The sequence below is a fragment of the Sebastes umbrosus genome, chromosome 12 (assembly GCF_015220745.1).
Source record: "Sebastes umbrosus isolate fSebUmb1 chromosome 12, fSebUmb1.pri, whole genome shotgun sequence".
Classification (NCBI taxonomy): domain Eukaryota; kingdom Metazoa; phylum Chordata; class Actinopteri; order Perciformes; family Sebastidae; genus Sebastes; species Sebastes umbrosus.
The window spans coordinates 4,406,837-4,428,673 of NC_051280.1; the positions used below are offsets into that span (position 1 = coordinate 4,406,837).

General features: G+C 43.4%; 2 protein-coding genes across 7 annotated transcripts; one reads left to right on the forward strand and one right to left on the reverse strand.

The window, feature by feature from the left end:
- Positions 1-1,296: 1,296 nt before the first annotated feature.
- On the reverse strand, positions 1,297-9,563 carry LOC119498869 (butyrophilin-like protein 8). 6 transcript variants are annotated; one of them, XM_037787964.1, is made up of 8 exons: positions 7,727-7,930; positions 6,933-7,073; positions 5,705-5,847; positions 5,204-5,600; positions 4,683-4,738; positions 4,192-4,551; positions 1,887-2,051; positions 1,297-1,573 (listed from the first exon to the last, which is right to left on the reverse strand). In XM_037787964.1, coding segments are annotated over exons 4-8 (795 nt in total). In that variant the 5' UTR covers positions 5,206-5,600; positions 5,705-5,847; positions 6,933-7,073; positions 7,727-7,930; the 3' UTR covers positions 1,297-1,361. The 6 variants fall into 6 exon arrangements, with proteins under 6 accessions (XP_037643892.1, XP_037643894.1, XP_037643893.1 ...); XM_037787966.1 differs by lacking the exons at positions 6,933-7,073; positions 7,727-7,930 and adding an exon at positions 9,552-9,563; XM_037787965.1 differs by lacking the exons at positions 6,933-7,073; positions 7,727-7,930 and having other exon boundaries at positions 5,204-5,276; positions 5,514-5,600; positions 5,705-6,352.
- Positions 8,897-21,587, forward strand: LOC119498867 (zinc finger E-box-binding homeobox 1-like). Its single transcript, XM_037787962.1, has 10 exons — positions 8,897-9,155; positions 14,654-16,443; positions 16,918-17,373; positions 18,342-18,525; positions 18,818-18,901; positions 19,257-19,364; positions 19,558-19,641; positions 19,997-20,137; positions 20,324-21,361; positions 21,460-21,587. Exons 2-9 carry the CDS (start codon positions 14,833-14,835, stop codon positions 20,695-20,697), a joined length of 3,042 nt encoding a protein of 1,013 aa, XP_037643890.1. The 5' UTR covers positions 8,897-9,155; positions 14,654-14,832; the 3' UTR covers positions 20,698-21,361; positions 21,460-21,587.
- The last annotated feature ends 250 nt before the right edge of the window (positions 21,588-21,837 follow it).

Below are 21,837 nucleotides of genomic sequence, written 5' to 3' on the forward strand. Positions count from 1 at the left end.
AGGAATCACTACATTTATATGTATGAACACATTATAAAGTTAATATTAGGAGATTCAGTGCATAGAAACACTATCCATCAGTAGGCAGAGGACATAAAACACATGATTGATAACAGCTGGAGGGAAAACTGAACCAACTTACAGCTAAATCTTAATGATAAACCCTTCATACAGTGATGATGACTGAAACAAACATAACAGTTTACATATTTTACAATAGAGAATCTTGATGGAGTCACATCAACCAGACGTGACTGTTTAGACGTGTTGTCTTAGGCATCAAACATCTGGGATGATGGAAGCATCATTTACCCTGACATTAGTTATATCTGCTGTATTAACACGAAGCGGAGGGGTCTCTCATGGCCCTGAAGGGGTTTATTTCAAAACAATGACCCGCTAGCTGTACATTATAAGATAAGATAAGATAAGATAAGATGAACCTATATTAATCCCCGGAGGGAAATTCAGGTGTCAAAGCAGCAACATCAGCAAACAGAGTGAATCACAGCAGAGGTAAAGGTATACAAAAATTATGAAGACAATAATAGAGATATAAAAGATACAGAGTGAATGGGTGAACATAGTGTGTACAGTCCGTCAATAAATAAATGTAAAATGTGCAATAAATAAATGTACTATGTACATATGTGCAGTCAGCAATAAAGTGGTATATAGGACGTATAGTGTAAAGTAAGTGTAAAGTGCGCCAGTGGTTAGAGTCCAAGGTGGTTGCAGATAGTGCATGTTAAAAGGTAGATAGTGCATGTTAAAAGGTAGATAGTGCATGTTTAAAGGTAGATAGTGCATGTTTAAAGGTAGATAGTGCATGTTTAAAGGCAGATAGTGCATGTTAAAAGGCAGATAGTGCATGTTAAAAGGTAGATAGTGCATGTTTAAACTTCTTAAAGTCCTCATAGTTCTCATATGGATGTCAGCCTTGGTTGTGGAGCCTGATGGCTACCAGCATGAAGGACTGACCCAGGTGCTTTGTGCTGTGCCGAGGGGGGATGAGTCTGTGGCTGAAGGTGCTCCTCATCTTGACTAGCTCATCATGGAGGGGGTAGGAGGGGTTATCCAGGATAGCGTCAAGCTTCCTCCTCATCCTCCCCTCTGCCACCACCTCCAGATTGTCCAGCTCAGATCCAACCACAGAGCTAGCCCTCCTCACCAGCCTGTTCTTATCCCGCTTATTACATGGCTACTTACTGAAGAAATCAATATTTTGACACAAAAACGGTCCGCCAGAGTCCGACATCAGAACTGTGCCCATAGCTACGGTCTGTTATACAAAGCAACTGTCTGTTTTAAAGACATTATAAAGAAATTGACCTCTAATAGTTAAGGTTAGGCACTGATCTCTAATAGTTAAGGTTAGGTATTGACCTTGAATGGTTAAGGTTAGGATAGGTCGTTGGGCAGCGAAACTCGCAAGAGTTTTCGCACGTTTTCGCAGCTTGGGGGTTACCTTCTAGACACAACCTTATCTTAGCAGCAGAGGTTACCACTTGGTTAATCCTGATGGGTTGTTTCTCTGAGAAACTCATCATCTGGACGACTCTATAGATGTTTCCTCTATTGATATATGGTAAATGGACTTGCATTTATATTGCGCTTTTCTAGTCTTCCGACCACTCAAAACGCTTCACACTACAATGTCAGCATTCACACACACATTCATACACTGATATCAGAGGCTACCAAGGTGCCAACTTTGCCCATGAGGATCTAATCTAAATACTCATTCACACATCGATGGCTAAGCCTTCGGAAGCAATTTGGGGTTAAGTGTCTTGCTCAAGGACACATCAACATGTCAGCCGGGGATTAAACCTACGAACTTTCGATGGGTGGACAACCTCCTCTACCCTCTGAGCCACAGTTGCCCCTATTACCAGTAGATTTATGAAAGAAGGTAAAGTAGAGTCCAGAGAGTCCAGCACAGAGAACCAGTAGAGCTGCTGTCAGTCCAACGTAGAGGCCGATCCATCCCCGACTCTCTGGTTGTGTTCTCATTGTTGGTGTCGGAGAGTTGGGCTCATCAGCAGCTGCTGTAAAGGACAGAAAATGAAATGTGGCTGATTATATGAAGTGGAACCATTTTACTGAAACAGGAAACAAAATAAGCCCAGCAGACTGACAAAAGAAAGACTAAATTGAATCCTATTCTTCATCACCATAGCTGTGACACACGTTTTACTGGCGTCTGGTAGTCGCTTTCAGTCCAAAATGGCGGAAGCGTAGCTCTGCTGCTGGACGCTGATGTTGTAATGGAACAACCAATTGACTTTCATTTCTTAGCAATATGCGTTCTTTGGTACAGCTCCGGCAGGGATGTAGCTGACGCAACTTTTAAACTAGGTTGGTATGCTAGCTAACGTATGGTGACCAGACGCCCCATTTTGTCCAGGACTGTCCCGGTTTCAAGCTGATGTGTCCCGAGTCCCGACAAATATCTGTAAAATACTCAAATGTCCCGGTTTTCACCACAATTAAAATAATTATATTGAAGCTGCAAGCAGCGATGAACCGGCCCTCGCACCTTCCCGCGCGTCGGGGGTACTGCCGGGACTGGACGCGGCCAGGCACAATGAAACCAAAACTCTGATGAGTGCAACGACGCCTGCCACAAGACTCTACGACAAACGGTTCATGAGTTATGAAAAGGAGCGGGGCTAATGTGTAGGAGGCGGGGATAACCATACCAATGAAACAGGAACTCTCTTCTTTTTTTTTTCTTTTATTTCTTTTTTTTTTTTATTTAGTGAAGCATGACAAAACAGTTGAAATTTGACAAGACAAACAGAAACAAACAAAAGAGAAAATAGATAAATAAAATACATCGGGTGTCATGACAAAGTGAATGGAACAGGCCAATTCTAACAAAACGAACAAAATGAGACAAATAAATAAGAGATGTTGGTGGAGGGAGGGGGGTGTTATTGACAGTGCAGGGCAGTCTGTAAGGTTCTAGTGTGTGTGTACAGTTGTGTGTGTTTGTATGTATGCAGTGTGGGGGGTGTAGGGTGTTTGTTTGTTTGTATTTAAAGAGGAGAAAGAAAAGGGCGGGAAAGAGAGAGAGGGGATGGGGTGGGGGGTTGAGTATTTTTCGTGGCAGGGGTGGCTCATAATATCCCACAGTCCGACAGTGTTATGTTATCATATTTTGTCTTTATATATTGGTCTTTATTTGTATTTGCATTTGTATTTTTTTTGTTTCCTGTTTTCTTTGTAACTCCCTCAGGACTGGCCGTTCCTGTCTGTCTTTCACCCGGACGGTGTCTCCATCCTGGACAAAATGTCGTCTGAGCTCCACATTTTTCATTATAACAGTCTGAGGCTGTGGCTGTGGTGAGCAACGTGATGTGATAGAGATGGTTGGGGTTCAAAACTAAAGTTGAAAAATAATGTATGTAGGCCCAGACAACAATTTCCTCTTAGGAAAACTCTATACAGGACTCCCAAACTGTCAGTGCGTCATGAGGAGGACAGCCCTGTGATTAAAGGGGGAGAAAGTAGTGAATGTGATAAGTCCAGATTGTCACAGCCTCCAATGCACCTCCCTATAATAATGCCTTCTTTCTGATCCCACTCCGTACTCAAAACCATCCTCGCGCATGTGCGTGCAGTACACTTAAGGTACTATATGTAACAATTTACATGTATTAATTGCTTTGTATTGCCAATGTGTGAACAGATTGTAATGTAACTTAAAAACTGAGATCTTACACAGCCTGTGGACTGATTTCTATGTAAAGGACTCGGGACAGTTTTGGTCCGTAACGTTAGCTGATGAAGCAATTTGCAAATGGCGAGCTATTTGATATCACGGAGATTGGACATTACAGATAGTAATGGTGATATATGATTGTAATGTAATGTCTCATCACTGTTTTGGCCGATGCCCAGGACGATTGCTCGTGCTTACAGAGTGCGAGCATGTGCACAAACAACAGGATACCGACTGTAGTTCACTTAACGGCCACCGGTGTCATTAATAACAAGGATTTTCTGAAAGTTACATATAGTACCTTCAAGGGTCCCGGTTTGGGGGTTTGAAAATATGGTCACCCTATGTACTGTATGACCCCTGCAGCATGCTAACAAACTAAACTAAGATGTGTTTAGCACTATCAGGACTGTAGACTCTTAGTCTGGTTTTACTTACTGAGTTCAACTGAATCATCTCACCTGTGACATTGAGGCGACATATCCTAGAGCTCGTACCATAACCTGTGAGCACTTCACACCGGTACACACCAGAGTCATTAATCCTGAGTCTGGACATATGAAGTCTGATTCGTCCTTCTCTGAGGACGTCTTTGTCCCACCGGACTCGTCCTGTAAACTGTTTATCCTGAGACTCTGGGACCTCAACACCTTCATGGAGATGAAACAGGACTAAGGGTTTGAGATCAGCTAACAGTTCACAGAAGATAAAAAGTGAGTTGGGGGAACTGCCGGTGCTGGTTGTGAACATCCACTCCAGTGTGATGTTGTGGTTCTCCTCTGCCTGATAGGAGGTCTGTGTCACATTCACTACAAATGATCCTGTTAAGGAGACGGAGAAGGAAATGGAGGAGCAGACAAACTGACAACTTGAACATGTCAAACTCCATCTAGAGATGTTTGTCTGAAAGTGTATTTAGTGTTTGTGGATAATAAAGTGAAGGTCAACTAACCAGAGACACAGGAGGTCAGACTGAGGAGCAGCAGGATGCTGCAGATCATCTTCTCCCTGTGAGAGGAGACAGAAACACATCAGATACAAGTTCAGTTATTACAGGTAGAACAGAGACAATTACAGTCTGTCTTCAGTCCTCACAGTACTTCTTCCTCTGTGCTACTGATTACACATGACTGACCAGCAGACTGACACTACTGTATTTTTGCTACAGTCCCAGATTATTGCACAGCTGAATTGTAGTACTGTTTAGTCAGTATTGCACAGTTGAAGATATAATAAATCAGTGTTATAGCTTCTGAAAGGGGTAAATATATATAAATATATATATATACACACATACAACAATCTAATGAACATATCTACTGTTTTCTAGACTGGACAAAGGTGTATTTTATCTTAAATACAATCTATTTATGTTGTTGACATCTATATGACATTAAGTAGAATAAATTAAATGCCTATCAGTTTGAGCAGTTTACAAGTAAATGTTTTTACCGGTAGTCGCACGGAACTTACATTAGGTCGTGTACCAGGCAGGGCTGGACTGGGACAAATAATCGGCCCTGGCATTTTGGCCAAGACCGGCCCCCTTTAAAACAATGAAAATAACAAAATAATAAGTACACTGCAACAGCATTTTTATGTTAAACTTCTAATTTTACCTTTAAATCTCAGGAAAGAAAACTGAATAATTTGCCCCTCTAGCATAAACTTTGCGTGTGAATATTTAGCATAAACTAATATTCTGTTACGATCAGTAATATATTGGACTCAAATGCAGATACAGACAGTGGATTTGGCGATGTAACAAAAAGGCTTTTATTGCCAAAAAGTAGAGATTGTGCATGGGCAAGATAAGGTCGAGGCTGAGGTGGAGCAGGGAAGGCAAGCTGGCAACAGGCAAACAAGGATCCTGGAAACAGGAAAGAAAAAACACATTAAGTCTCAGATGAAGCGAATCAAAACTATGAACAAAGTAACTCAGATAATAGTGCTGAGCGGCCGAGGCGAAACTACCACTTAGGTTGAGTCAACGATCTGGCGAAGAGTGACTGGAGAACCGGGCTATTTGAACTGGAGTGGATGATCCTGATTGGAAGCAGCTATGTCTGATGAGACCAGGTGTGTTGATTGTCTCAGCAGCGCGGGAGAAGCAGAGCCTGCAGGGGAGGGGAAGCTCACACACACACAGACAGGGAATAGGGAGACAGAGGGAAAAGAGGGATGGAACCATAACATATTCATCAGTTATAATTCATTTTTTTGCCCCTGCTGCTCTTTTTAGGATTATACATGCTGTATAGTGCCAGAAACAAGTTAAAAAAAAAGTTAATTTGACATAAATTGGGAGAAATACGAATTGTGACCCAGGGAGGAAACTGGGAGAAGGCAAGGAAAAACGTGAGTCTCCCAGGAAAATCGGGAGGCTTGTCAAGTATATTGATTAGGCCCATCTGCCAGATACTGGGATACGTCTGGGAGGGATACAACTATGAGTGATACATGGCTGTTAATTTATAACTTACCGTGCATTAAGTCACAATATCAATGATGCTGAATTCCTTATTAAAAAATGTTGTGAACTTCAGATGGGTCTCATGAAGTATATCAGTATACATATTACATCATCATTAATGTTTGTTGAGTCATATCGGACCTATCACATTCAGACTCTGATGGGGGGGCGGGGAGGGGGGGGGGGGGCAGTGCCAGCCTCAACCACCACTTTGGCCCCGCCCCTGGCAGACAGACGTAAGTAGACAGACAGACAGACAGACACAGAGACACGGAGAGAGAGATGGATAGTAAACAGCAGAGGATCAGAAGAAGAAGAGAAATGCTCTTCTGATGTGAACAGGCTTCAGCTCGTGCAGAGTTTAATAGCGCGGCGCTTTCGTTCACTACGGGAACCCACGTGGTGCAAATACGTTGGCTCTGCGCCGTTATGTATCTCCATTATGAATCTTCCAGAGAACCTGATATGGTGAGGGCAGAGGAGATCCGGCAGCTTGTGAGAAGCTCCGGTGCGCATGAGCCAGCTAGCCAATAGCTGCTTACTGCAAACTTTCCACTCTCTCCCTCATCTCTCTCCCTCATCTCTCTCCCCCTCATCTCTCCCCCTCATGTCTCTCCCTCATCTCCCTCATCTCCCTCCCTCATCTCTCTCCTCCTCACTGTGGCCGCCCGGCACAGAGTGATTGGGCCAGCCCAGTGTCAATTAAGGAAAATAAATGGACCGATTTACCTGTTTTATGGGCATAAAAAAAGGCATACGTCGGCCCACCGGGAAAACGCCTGGTATGCCAGATGGCCAGTCCAGCCCTGTTTCCAGGATGAACACAAAACGGCGTTGCACGTCCCCAGTTTCTGGGACAATCAAAGCTACCTAAAAGTAAATGAATACATTCATCATAGACTTATTTGTCGTACTTATGTGTTTGTAGTACTGTATTTTCTCAATGCATCAATATATTCACATTCTGTTTCTTCACACATGTAGAGGCACCCCCTGTCCACTATCACACCACATTTGGGATCAATAAGAGCATGCATTATGAAATAACATGAGTTTAGGTGCATCATCTCCCATTCGGCTTGGCTTTATTTTGCATTTTTTTTATTTATAGGGTGTGTCACAATATCTGTCAATTTAACCACTTTTTCAGTAAAATATTTTTATACAAGAATCAATTTCATATATAGGAGACTTAAGAGAATATGAAAAACATTGTTGTGCTTTGTTCTACCTCTGGTAGGGGTATCTCGAAAACTAAAGCACTTATATATATATATATGTATATATATATATATAGCTATATATATATATATATAGTTTTATATACAGTATATATATATATATATATATATATATATATACTGTATATAACTGAAAGTCACAATAAGTCTTAAAATTAGAGGTTGGCCGGTTTATCTAATGTGTTTGTCTGTTTTTCAGCAACGGGTAAACAGCAGTAAATGCCACCGTTAACACAATTAAAGCACAAATGGCAAATCATACAGGATGTTTTAGCTACTTACGTGTTTGCAGACGAGCTAGCAGCTCTCTGTGTGACTGCCCCACTGGCGTTCTTCTGTTGTCAGATGGGGCGGGGCAGTTAAAGGATACTTTCATCTGAGTCATGAGGCTTTTCACTGAGTCATAAGGCCTTTCCCATTTCTTATTTTATACTCCTCGACTCCTCCTCGCATCTTGCGAGCGGAGGAGGCGAGGAAAACACGAGGGGGGTGGAGTTGGGCGGAGACGTCATTTCCTCTGAAGCGTCACGTGAAGCGACGTCTGTTTCTGATGACAGCAGCAGCTGATCACAGCTGAATCAGCTGTCAGTCAGCTTTAACCGCTGTAGAGACTTTAGATGGAGTTTGTTATCTGAACTTATTACTAATAAAGACACAGAGTTCTTCTCAGTGGTAGAGCAGCAGTGTTTTCTCTGTGTGGCCTGATACCTGTTTAACAAACACCTGCACATGAATAACAGCTGCAGTCTGTATTTGAGTCCTGCTTAGAGGACCAGGAACCATCTCTACTGGAACAATATCTTTATATTATGTATTCATTATTAGCATCTGTAGTTATTGATATTCTGATTGTGAATTCATTATTTAATAACCCAGAATATGACTATGGTGTATTTTGAACACTGGACATTATTTATTAGGCTGAATGCTTGAGGGAAAATGTAAATGATATAACTCATATCAAACCCGACATTCAGGAATTATCAGCCTCATGTGACTGAATGGAAATGAAGATAAATGATGTAAAAGGTGTTTGTTGCTGACAGACAGACTCTCCTTCTCTCTCTGACTTTAATAGTTTCATTAATAAAAGTTAACGGGGGAAATAACAGACCATAAAAAGAAAAATCTTTCTAATAAATCCCAAAAGTTATTTTAAGTTCATTTGTCAGGTATTATAAACCCCTTTCAGTGTCAGCCTGCTTCACTGGCGGTGTGTGAAGCAGAGATACTGCAGGTCCTTCTGCTGCTGTTCAGAGCTACAGTTAACACAGATTATAACTAGATGGTAAATCAGAAGACGACTAAACTATAAAACGTTTAATCTGTGATCTGTCTTCACTCCGGTATGAAACTCCAGTGATATTGAGAAGTAAAGTTATCAGATCAGTCCGGTGGGCAGCAGCGTCCAATCAGTAGCTGATATCCAATAAGGGGCGTGTCGGTCGGTAAAAGACTTCCGGGAAGGATACGCTGGAGTATCCTCGCTCATGGCTCCTCGGAGGGTGTAGGGCTGGTTTGGAGTTGGGCCTTCTTCTCCTCTCTCTTTTCCGCCATTACCGGATGCCTCTCTGACCGTGTAGTCTGCTTGGAGCAGACGCACCAGACTCTTTATAACCGGGCTCTTCCACAACCGGTGGAATGAGCAGCTGTAGCTGACCTAGCTGACCGAGCAGCTGAAGCTGACCGCAGGCTCTCTCCTCATGGACCGGTGAGGTTTAACTGCTACACAGCGTAGTGGTACACGGCTAAACACAGGACTGATTAACTGTTGTCATTGTTCATGTGTTGGTCTGGTTTAACGTTATTCACTGATCAGCTTTATTGTTGTCATGTTGTTGTAGTTTTTCTGCCTTCGGCAGCAGGGCTCCTCTGTGGAGCCACTTCCGGTGCAGGCGCCACTGCTCTCAGGACAGGAAATGCACGTAAGAAATACAAAATAAAAATCGTGTAGACCAGTGGTTCTCAAACTGGTGGTACGCGTACCACATTATCTCTGTAGTGGTACGCGGATGAATCTCCAAAATATTTTTTAAAATTTCATAATAAATAGGGCTGACCCATAAATCGTATTTGCATCGTCATCATACGAACATGCGCGATGAACACATCGTCTGAAACACGATGAATCAGAACAATCATTATATTTAGGGATGGTTAACACTTCATATTCTCCTCTGCTGCGCTGTCGGAGCTCTCCACTCACAACAACACACAGTCAGTCAGTCTGTGAACAGCTGAGCAGAGAGGCCGCGGTGTTCAACAAGCATCAACTTGATGAACCGGTTAAACATGGAGGAAAGCAACGTTTCAATCTGCTCTGTCTGCTGTCTCATCCTCCGCCGCTTTAGACAGACACAGTGCGCTAGCTCGGTGGCTAACAGCTAACTGTAAACACGTGAAGTTATTTAGTTGAGTTGTGACTGACTTAAAGGGACTGTTTGTAACTTTTTAAGCATATAAATGTACTGGGTCGGGACACATGCGCGCTCGCGTGTGGCCGTAGCCTCTCCTCCTCTGCCTGCTGCCTTCACTAACACAGCGCGCACTGCTCCACCTCTAGACGTGAAAGCGCGCACACTCCACACTGCAGAAGAGTTGGTAGCTCTGAGAATATCTAGTGAATGAACATTTGTGCAGAAATAACTGCTGCAGCTCCTCCAGACCAACAGAGGTTTCCCGTGTCTTGTGAAGTGACGGGGCTCCGCAGAGAGAAACGTTATCGCCTCCCAGGGAGACACCGGGTACCGGTGTGACGGTTCACGTTTCTCGCTGCGGAGCCCCGGAGGGTGAGGCAAGAAAAGCCAACACTAAGATCAGATCTAAATCATGTTCATGGAGAGACCTTCGTCTGGTCAGCTAACATTACTGCCTAGCAGGTGAAATATAGAGTGATATTGTGGTTTTAGCTGACGTGTATCGCCTCACTGTTTTGAGCGATGCTCGTTCATGTCTATTGAGAGCGAGCAAGCGCGAGCCCGACTCTGACTTTCGTTGACTTAACGGCCACAGGTGTCGCTGTTAACAAGCATTTCTGAAAGTTACAAATAGTCCCTTTAAGTTCCCTGGTCAGCAGTGATCCAGTGTTCAGTGTTCGGGGAGTTTATTGTGAAGGAACGGAAGACGTGATGCACTGCAGACTGAACCTCTGTGTTATTAATTTATTACCTTCATAAAGTATCATAAACCCTCGGCTACACCAGCTAAAACTAAAGCTGGCAGTAGGCTGTGTAGTATCAATGTTTAGGTCAGTTTGTCACATCTCTTAATGGTAAACTCATCAGCTGGCTGAAACCAAGCAGCATCTCTTCCCTCTATCAGCTCTAATGTTACCTGCAGCAGAGGACAGGAGGACAGGAGGACAGTGGACAGGATGACAGGAGGAAGGACTGATACTGACTGATGTCTGTGTTCTTCAGTCTTTATAAACTTCACTTAGTATTTTCATGTCAGGAATATGATTTTTTTTTATTAACATGTTAGATTGTTTCCAGTGAGATATTAAGGAGTTTATATGGTGGCTTTGCTGTTGTAAACATTACTGTTGCTGCTCTAGAAACAACATTTAGCCTAGTTATATATAAAATACAGTATATGTATATGTATAGCTAATATGCACACTTCAATATTTGTTTATTTATCACAAGTCATATCATCATTGTAGTATTAAACAGTGTTATCACACATGGCAGATGTTCCTCATATGGTGCAGGCCTAGAGTGAGAGGATGCTCCTTGCGTAGTATGAGAGTTGTGTGGAAGAGTTTAAGTGCCAATTCTAGTGCTCCCCCCTTAAGTCAACAATAAGTAATGTTCTTATTAGGAATAAATTTGCCTCCTGCGTGAACTGTGCATTGCTGAAAAGGGTAGGCCTACGCTACTGTATTTTAACATCGGTCATAATGGTGGTACTTGGAGAGCCAAATATTTTCTGAGGTGGTACTTTTGGTGAAAAAGTTTGAGAACCACTGCTGTAGACACTTCCGGTGGAAGCCAATTGTGGTTGATTTACACCGATCAGCCATAACATTAAAACCACTGACAGGTGAAGTGAATAACGTGGAGACTGGGACAGAGCATCTCCAGAACTGCAGCTCTTGTGGGATGTTCCCGGTCTGCAGTGGTCAGGATCTACCAAAAGTGGTCCAAGGAAGGAAAACCGGTGAACCGGCGACAGGGTTAGACCCGAGGCTCATTGATGCACGTGGGGAGCGAAGGCTGGCCCGTGTTGTCCGATCCAATAGAAGAGCTACTGGAGCTCAAACTGCTGAAAAAGTTAATGCTGGTTCTGATAGAAAGGTGTCAGAACACACAGTGAGGAGCAGTTTGTTGTGTATGGGGCTGCGTAGCCGCAGACCGGTCAGGGTGCCCACGCTGACCTAATGTTATGGCTGATCGGTGTATATTGAATCAGTTAGTCAACTCTGAAGCGTGAAAACTATTAATTCTTTAACTGTAACATATATATTGATTTTGCTTATTCTGTCTACGTAGTACGTAATGTGAGTATCTATGATAGTGTATGTTATAGGCTACATCGATGAAATAATAACCTCTGTCAAGGAAAAACAACAAACAAACAGAGCCAAAAACATCCATTTGTTTGTTGGTTTGTTTGACCATTTGTCATCAGGATTACGGAAAAACGAATGGCTCGATTTACATGAAACTTGGTGGAATTTTGAAGCGGATACACGTGTTGTTTCACATCAGCCTTGGCGAAGTTCTGCACTCTCTGAGTGCAACTTTAATTAGTTCTACAAGTAACTGTATCCTATTTGCATGCGCTATCTCACTATTCTGTCAAATGAGGACACAAACTCCGTCCTTATAGATATCAATTCATATCATTCATCATCATTCCCTTTGAAGAATATCAACTAGGCTGTATGACAAATTGACCACTGTGGGTATTTGATATGGCACAAGAAGCTGATATATTTGCTTCTACTGTTTATTATTGTCTTAAAATAATTAACCTCAACATCTTATTGTGTATAACATTTATCATGTAATATACACTATTCTGTTGTGTAACAGTAGATGGTTCCCCCTAACTTGTACTGTATGTGCTGCTACTTTATTCACTATCATTTAACTTTTAGACTGTACTGGACTATTGGCTTAAGTTTATGTATATTGCTTGACTTTCACTTTAGCTTCCCTTGTGTATTTTATTTTCTCTTCTTGTTCTTGACCACCATTCAGGGTTGGAAATTATCACCAATCACCAGCTAAATGCTGGCAAAATATGCAAGTGGTTGCTAGATTTACTTCACTCACCAGCCAAAAAAACAATGGTAATCTATTGAGTGTAGATTTTGTCATCTACCAGCCACAGTGGCAGGTGGACAAAAAAGTGAATTTCCAACACTGCCACCATTCATTTAGTATTTGGTACTTATTGTCTGTGCTATTCTTGTCCTTGTGCTGCTGGAACACCTCACTTTGCCCTTGGGATGGGGGGGTGGGGGTCAATAAAAAGCTTATCTTAAAAGACACTAACTTAGCTCTGTGTTCTTCGTGGTATAATCAGTGTATTTTTAAAAGTAAAGCAAAAAACAATCTGACAAAATGATCAAACGTTTTGTTGCCATTTATTCAACAAACACAGCATATCACAATAGTAGTGCACTACAACTTGTATTCAAAGTCATTGCTTGTCCATTCGGTACACAGTATCCCAAATACCCTTTGCTATCTGTAATTTCTTCACAAAACTTCTACTTCTGGAAGCCTGATTCAATTCACTCATCTCGCGATGTCACAAGATCACGCGAGAATCGCAGGATCAAATGTCATACGAAGATTCATCTTGGCAGGCTCATGGATGTATAAAGAGAACGGGATGCAGCGTTGGAGGCGGGCTCCCGTTCATTTCTATGAGAGTTGTTCAGTGGCGCATGAAGCCAAATTGGCTCCACTGCCGTTTCCGGATCATCCGGCGATCTTCCGCATCCATTGGGCCCATAGAGCAGGCGCCGTAGCGTTTCCTTTAACTTGTTTCCCAGCCTTCGCTCCAGCCTCGTTCCGGGGCTCATTATAAATAAAAAAACAACAACTTCGGATTCTGCTATTAGTGCTTACTACCACTTTTAGGAAACAATGATTTAAATAAGGGGCTTTTCAAGTGTTCATACTGGGGAGTTGATTTTCCTAAAAAAAAATTGTGTCCGCTGAGTTTCAGACGTCTCTTTCCCAATGTAAGTCTGTGGGGAAAAGTCTTTTGGGGCCCAATGATGTCATGTGATGACACGGAAGTTGTAGTACCGGCCATTGGCCACCACGAACATTTCGGCGCTCTTCCGGGGAACTTTGGCAGGCTTCAAGTATGTGTTTGTGCCCGGAATGCCAGATCACAGACCAATCAGCTTCCTGTAATGAGCTACTGGTCGCTACGGGCATGGCTTAGGTGTGTGAGACCCGGTGAGACCATAGTATTAGACAACACGGAGAGGGATAGTGTCTAGAAGGGAACCCGCAAGTTGGGGAAACTCTCGTGAGATGGTTATGGTTAGGCATTGATCTCGAATAGTTAAGGTTAGGATAGGTTGTCGGGTAGCGAGTCTCGCAAGAGTTTTTGCAAGTTTTTGTAGATCTCCGATCATATTTCGCAATTTGCGGGTTACCTTTTAGACACCACCATGGAGAGGCGACTGTTCGTTCCAAACAATAACGGCGGCTCCTGAAGAGGTTAGTGTAGATGCTGCAATAACATCAGTTATATCAAAACTGGAGAGAATTTATTTATTGAAAGAAGAGCAAAGTACTCTTAAGATTTTCACCTTCAGTTAGTTTTGCAACAGATGGTTCATCCAATCACCTGCCACGTTTTTTTTGATAGTGCCTGCCCATTTCCAAACAGTTTCCAATGACGGCTTCTTGGATGGTTCTGTGTAACCAACCATAGCTGGTCAGGTAAGGTCTGCTGGTCTGTTTAACGTTGCAAAAGAGTGAATGCTGCCAATTTCTATGCTGAACTCGAAAACCCTTCGACTCTTACTAGCTACAGTATATTGTATATATTGTATATATTTGGTTGTAGTTATTATTTAATTATTAATCAGAGTTCCACTAAGTTTATCAATTCATAAATTAATTTTCCCTTTGTCAAAAAGGGTGGTCCCCCGAGGTGTTATTCAATGTAAATACTGATGGCCGTTTTTGTGCGTTTTTAAATTTTTGTAATTTCTCTGTGTGTCCCTCTCAGGAGAGAAACCATATGAATGAAACTGCAAGAAGCGATTCTCCCACTCTGGCTCCTACAGCTCCAACATCAGCATTAAGAAGTCTGTGGGTGCTGAACCTCCCAATGGCGTCCCTTGAACGCTGATCAAATCCCCCCCACCCACCACCCAGAACACACCGGTCATAATTTCTCCAGGCTGCATGATTCTTAAAGAGAAGACTGAAAGCAAACCCCTCCAGGAGCAGCTCCCCGTCACCCAGATCAAATCTGAACCTGTGGAATACGAGTGCAAGCCTGTGATGGCGACACCGGCAACTTCAGCTGGTACCAACGGAGCGGTGAACGGAGGGGCCGCACAGCCAGCTGTGGTTCCAGCTACAACCCTGCCTCAGGGTGTGACTATAGTCGTACCAACAGTCGGCCTCATGTCGCCCATCAGCATCAATCTGAACGACTTGCAGAATGTGCTCAAGGTGGTGATGGACGGAAACGTGCTCAGGCTGGTCTACAATGTAAAGGCAGAGCCAGAATCGGTGGCCATCACAGACATGGAGACAGAGGCAGTTAAACAAACACAAATGACTTCAGACGCCCCAACAGCTCAGATGCCAAAAGTCAACAGCACCAGTACATGTTTACTATGCGATGACTGTCCCGACAACCTGGAGGCGTTACACCTCCTCCAGCACTACAAAGCAGCCAACGGGGAGGCTGTTGACTCCGCCGCTTTGGACCCCTCATTCGCTGCTCTGCTAAGCGAGGCGGGGGTGACGCTGGAGGAGCCACCTGTGGACAATGTCCTCTCACTCCTCAAGACCCACTTCGCCTCCAATGCCAACCCCAGCGAGGTGGAGCTGACAAAGATCTCAGAGTCCGTCAGTATTCCCGTGAATGTGGTCAGAAAGTGGTTTGCTAAGGTGAACTCTGGGAAAAATTCGGGCAAATACCGCAATGAAGCTACAGCAGTTTGCAAAAAGACTGAAAACACAAATTCCAGCTCAGAGGACATCTCGAATCCGAATGGAGAGGCAGAGGAAGAATCTGGCAGTGCTTCTCCGTCAGACTCTTCACCCATAAGCTTCAACACAGAGGACCTCGTCATTGTCAAGAGCGAGCCAGAAGACCTCGTCATTGTTGAGAGCGAGCCAGAAGACCTCGTCATTGTCGAGAGCGAGCAAGAAGACCTCGTCATTGTTGAGAGCGAGCAAGAAGACCCCGTCATCGTTAAGAGCGAGCCAGAAGACCCCGTCATCGTGAAGAGCGAGCCAGAAGACCCCGTCATCGTGAAGAGCGAGCCAGAAGACCCCGTCATCGTGAAGAGCGAGCCAGAAGACCCCATCATCGTTAAGAGCGAGCCGGAAGACCCCGTCATCGTTAAGAGCGAGCCAGAAGGCCCCGTCATTGTTAAGAGCGAGCCAGAAGACCCCGTCATCGATGAGAGCAAGCCAGACGTCCCGGACTCCCAGGCCGAGCTGCTTGACCTCCCCTTTCCTAAACATATCGCAGCAGCATTGGAAACGACCTCGCCTCCCGCCAAGCAGCAGGAACAGCCCCTGAACCCATCTTGCCTGAGGAAGGAGGTCCGAACCATCTATGTCACCACGCCTCAGACCGGAAGACCTGTTGATATTGCCACTGCCGCACAGCTGCGCACATTAGCGGCCATCGCTGGTCAGGCCACGGTGGGCTGTCTCGGCGCCATTGACACCGAGACGAATCGCCCCATCCTCATCCCCCAGCTCACCTACGTCTACGCAACTACGGCCAGCAACGCCACTGCAGCAAAGACTGTTGTACTGAATGGCCATAAGGTTGGTAGTTAAACATTATGTCTACCAAACAATATTTCCTCTGTGGGCAATTTATTTTGATTTCTAACTATCAAGCTCTTTTATCAGAGGAAGACATTAACATTCACCGTCCAGACCTCTCGGACAGTTCAATTCAAACCGGGATGACTGAGCAAACTTTCCTCACTTTTAGATTATTGCCTTCACCCGACACATCACATTAAATAACATGACAACAATGATAAATACAGCAGGAAAATAATTAATGGGAAACACTGGATAAGAAAACGTGCAAGTTTTCCATGACTTTAATCAAGCAGCAAAAAAGTTGTAGCATGACATGTTTGAGTTAATTTGCCGACATCACCCATCCTGTGTTGTGACTATTGTGCATGCGCAACATAAAAATTAAATTAGATAGAAATCAACCCAATATAACATGATCAAGCTTCTTTTTTTAACAGTTTTTGTGATTTCTCTGTGTGCCCCCCTCAGGAGAGAAACCATATGACTGCTCAAACTGCAAGAAGCAATTCTCCCACTCAGGCTCCTACAGCTCCCACATCAGCAGTAAGAAGTGTGTGGGTGCAGAACCTCCTAGTGGCGTCCCTTGAACACCAATCAAACCCCCCCCCACCCACCACCCAGACCACATCTGTTGTAATAGCTACGGCCCGCATGATTCTTAAAGAGAAGACTGAAAGCAAACCCCTCCAGGAGCAGCTCCCCGTCACCCAGATCAAATCTGAACCTGTGGAATACGAGTGCAAGCCTGTGATGGCGGCACCGGCAACTTCAGCTGGTACCAGCGGAGTGGTGAACGGAGGGACAGCACACCCAGCTCTTGGTCCAGCTACAACCCTGCCTCAGGATGTGGCTATGGTTGTACCAACAGTCGGCCTCATGTCGCCCATCAGCATCAATCTGAACGACTTGCAGAATGTGCCCAAGGTGCAATAGTGCCCTAAAATTGATTCACCTATGATTCGCGATTTTTTTTTTTAACGATTTTTAAATAGATTTTTTAATCCCAAAATCGATATATTTGCTCCATTTGAGTCTATTCAGAAGTAGAAGGAATTTTCCGCTTTTATTGTTGTAGTCTGAGTGACGTGACGTCATATCCGTTCCGTATCCATCAACCAAAACAAACCAGCTGGCCGCAGCGAGCCAAAGTGAAAAACGGCAGAGGGTCTGCATGGATACGACCTGCACCCTCCCATGTTAAATCCAGCGTGGTAAACACTACACATCCAGTAAAGGATGGAAACACTTTGGGTTTCACACATTACAGATTCAAACAACCGTGGATGTATAAAGAGAACGGAGCTGATTTGGAGAAGTTTGCGGAATAATACATGTGGGACTACTTCCGGTTTTCAAAATAAGGTGTTAATAAAGGGAACTGTATATACAAAATACATTTATATAAATAAGATTGATTGGATTATATTTCAGAAGTATAAAACATTACATGTCCCTTTATAAATTAAAAAGAAAATACCACTACATTTCGAGGGAAATGTCTTTATTCTTTTATATTTTGGGGTTGCTGGAAACAATGTAATAAATAATTCCTGACAATGACGGATATATTTGACTTCAGGACATCTCTCACTACATACATGCAAAATCAAACATTCTTACTGTATTAATTTAGATATTTTCCCAAGTAAAAGTCCCTAGAAGTGTATGATTCAACTCTTTCCCCATGGTCTAGTGTTAAAAAAGTTAACAAAAATCAAAATAAATCACAATATCGAATCGCAATACTTTAAAATCGTAATACATATTGAATCGGCACCCAAGTATCGTGATAGTATCGAATCGGGAGATAGGTGAATCGTCCCAGCCCTACCTGACACATGGCGTTAAATAATTTAACCACTATGATTAATGTAATTTCCTTCCATTTACAGCAGGTAAAGAGACTCGGCGGCAGATCTGACGGCGTCTCCACAGTGAAGGAGCAGAATGAGCCAGATTTGGCCGCAGTGACAAAGAAGCGACGGCTGGAAAAAGGCACCGTTTACACGTGTGACCTTTGCCCCAAAGTCTTCGTGAACAAGTACATCATGCTCAGGCACAAATATGACCACACAGGTATGCACCTTTTACACAGTGTTTCCCCTACCATTGCGCCCAGCCTGAAAGAAAGAAAGAAAATATTTTATTTACCAAATTTATGTGCACTTGTTTCATTTCAGCTCAGTTTAAGAGTTATAATTGGACGGGCTTATTACAGTCCTGCAATAGCCACAGATACCAGATTCTTTTTTTTAAGCAGAAGATTACCAACTCTAGCTTTAATCGGACAGTTTCAGTTTAGTTTGTGTTATTTTGGAAGCAAAGGCAGTATGAGTCCCTGTCTGACTCTTTGTTCTATCATCTGCAGGAAAACGGCCCCACGAGTGTAACATCTGCAAGAAGGCCTTCAAACACAAACACCACCTGATCCAACACTCGAGGCTGCACTCCGGTGAGAAACTCTACCAGTGTGATCAGTGTGGGAAGCGTTTCTCTCACTCTGGCTCATACTCAGACCACATGAAAACACACTACTCCTACTGCAGGAAGATCTGGCTAAACTTTGCCAAATAGAGGATGAAAAATCTCTTCGGGACAGCTCGAATGCCTCTGTTATTGAAGTCAAGTTACAGTTACAGCCGGAAACCAAGAATGTTTGGCATCTTTGCTTGAAAAAAATCACTGAAACAATCAGCTGTCAAAAAATATTTAGGCCTTTGCATTGAAAGAAAGATATCTTAGCTCTGTAAAAAAGACTGCTTTATACAACAGAGAAGGTCATACCATTTCTGACGGTGTCTCCACAGTGGAGGAGCAGAAGGACCCAGAAATCATCACCGACTTCCGGTGTGACCTTTGCTCCAAATATTTCCTGAAGAAGTCAACCTTGCTCAGGCACAAAATTGAACACACAGGTATGTCTTACAGTGTTTCCCCTACCATTGCCCCCCCCCCCCCCCCACCCCTCTCCCCCTAAATAATGTTCACTTGATTGAGAAGAAGATTACCAACTGTAGCTTTAATCAGACTGTTTCAGTTTAGTTAGTGTTATTTTGGAGAGAAAGGCCGTATGAGTCCCTGTCTGACTCTTTGTTCTATCATCTGCAGGAAAACGGCCCTACGAGTGCAACGTCTGCAACAAGACCTTCAAACGCAACTACCACCTGATCCAACACTTGACGCTGCACTTCGGTGAGAAACCCTACCAGTGTGATAAGTGTGGGAAGTGTTTCTCTCACTCTGGCTCATACTCAGACCACATGAAAACACACTACTCCTACTGCAGGAAGATCTGGCTAAACTTTGCCAAATAGAGGATGAAAAATCTCTTCGGGACAGCTCCAATGCCTCCGTTATTGAAGTCAAGTTACAGTTACAGCCGGAAACCAAGAATGTTTGGCATCTTTGCTTGAAAAAAATCACTGAAACAATCAGCTGTCAAAAAATAATTAGGTCTATGCATTGAAAGAAAGATATCTTGGCTCTGTAAAAAAGACTGCTTTATACAACAGAGAAGGTCATACCATTTCTGATGGTGTCTCCACAGGGGAGGAGCCGAAGGACCCAGTTGCGGCCGCACTGAAAAAGAAGCGACGGCTGCAAAACTTCACTGAACTCCGGTGTGACATTTGCTCCAAATATTTCCTGAACAAGTTCAACTTGCTCAGGCACAACTTTGAACACACAGGTATGTCTTACAGTGTTTCCCCTACCATTGCCCCCCCCCCCCCCCTCCCACCTAAATTATGTGTACTTGTTTTAGAAGAAGAATACCAATTCTAGCTTTAATCAGACTGTTTCAGTTTAGTTAGTGTTATTTTGGAGGCAAAGGCAGTATGAGTCCCTGTCTGACTCTTTGTTCTATCATCTGCAGGAAAACGGCCCTACGAGTGTAACATCTGCAACAAGGCCTTCAAACGCAAACATCACCTTGTCCAACACTCGAGCATGCACTCCGGAGAGAAACCCTACCAGTGTGATAAGTGTGGGAAGCGTTTTACTACATCTCGCACACACTCTGACCATGTGAAAAAACAGTTCCCCTACTGCAGGAAGCTCTCGCTAAACTCCGGTTTGGGGCCTCGCAGGGTTCAGTCGGAGCTCGGCGGCCTCCGCGATGTACTGCAGTCGGACAGTCAGATCACGACCCCCGCCCTCACAACTGGAGACAGACGAGAGGAAGAGAAAAGAAGAGGAGGACAAGAAGATTGCGGAAGGAGAGAAGCTGGACAAGGAGTTATTTTGTGATGTGATGGAGATCTAGGTCGGGGACGAACACATGGTGGACAAATAGATGCAGAAACAGCTGAAGAAAAGGAGGAAACAACAAGTGCCGATACAGAGGAAATGCCAGACTGTGAAGCAAAAACAGACAAAAGCATCAGGGAGGGGCCAGACAGTGTCAAACCAACAGAGGAAGAGGTGACAAACACCAAATGGAGGATGGAAAATCTCTCCGGACAGCTCGAATGCCTCGCTTATTGAAGTCAAGTTAAAGTGGCAATAGACAAGTTTTTTGCTTTAACTTATCATTATGAAGTAAATGTTGATTTCATTATGTAATGGCTGTAGAATAATGACACCACCAGTGTTCAGACTGGTCCCCTTTAAGTCCCCCTTTCACTATGTCTGACACCGGGTCGCGATCTCCCGGAGGCTGAATTAATGGCACAAAAGAAGAGGATAGCGCTCGAGTTGCATCTATACTTATACTAAGGTGATAAAATAATAAGTGTTTCCAGTTCAAGTTGGGGTTCTTATGGTTGTTTCTTGCTTTGGACAGTAGCCAGTCTGCTAGTGGTAGCCATGTTGCTAACTGTGTTGTTGGTAGCTCTTAAGAAAACTAAAGCGATCTGGTTGTCTTTGTGACACCAGCACCAAATAATAACACTAGTAAACACCTGGGGGGGGGGTAGAAAGTCTGTTGCCACTTTAATTGAGACAAAACTACACAAAAAAACAGGTGTGCCTGAACTTAAGAAACAGTCAAAAGTGACTTTTTCTTGTGAGACAGAAGTTAAGTTTCTGTGTTTAAAATTGTTTTATAGTTTTTTTTTAATAATTGTTTTTATATATTTTAAAGCAGAACTCATACTTTACTGAGCCCTCCCAGGTTGTTTTTTTGTTTGTTTTCATCAGGTCAGGTGAAGATTCAAAAGTATTATGTCCCTCTGTTACTAACACGAGACCCATATTGACTAATGTTTGTCGACTTGCACAGAACAGCTAATTTGTCACAATTACTGAAAGATGCTTCCTGTGAAAGGTGCTATACAAATAAAGATGAGTTGAAATTAATTGCAATATTTACAAGGCCTATAAAGTATTTTGGACAGAAAGCTGGGAAACACAGTATTAGGGCTTCAACTAATGATTATTGTCATTATT

Coding starts and splice junctions, on each gene's coding strand:
- LOC119498869 (XM_037787966.1), bottom strand. Junction 4,552..4,682: donor TCTGACCTCCTGTGTCTCTG/GTTAGTTGACCT, acceptor TCTCCTTAACAG/GATCATTTGTAGTGAATGTG. Junction 1,574..1,886: donor TAAATCTACTGGTAATAGGG/GCAACTGTGGCT, acceptor ATATCAATAGAG/GAAACATCTATAGAGTCGTC.
- LOC119498867 (XM_037787962.1), top strand. CDS start 14,833: ATGATTCTTAAAGAGAAGACTGAAAGCAAACCCCTCCAGGAGCAGCTC. Junction 18,526..18,817: donor GCACAAATATGACCACACAG/GTATGCACCTTT, acceptor TATCATCTGCAG/GAAAACGGCCCCACGAGTGT. Junction 20,138..20,323: donor GCACAACTTTGAACACACAG/GTATGTCTTACA, acceptor TATCATCTGCAG/GAAAACGGCCCTACGAGTGT.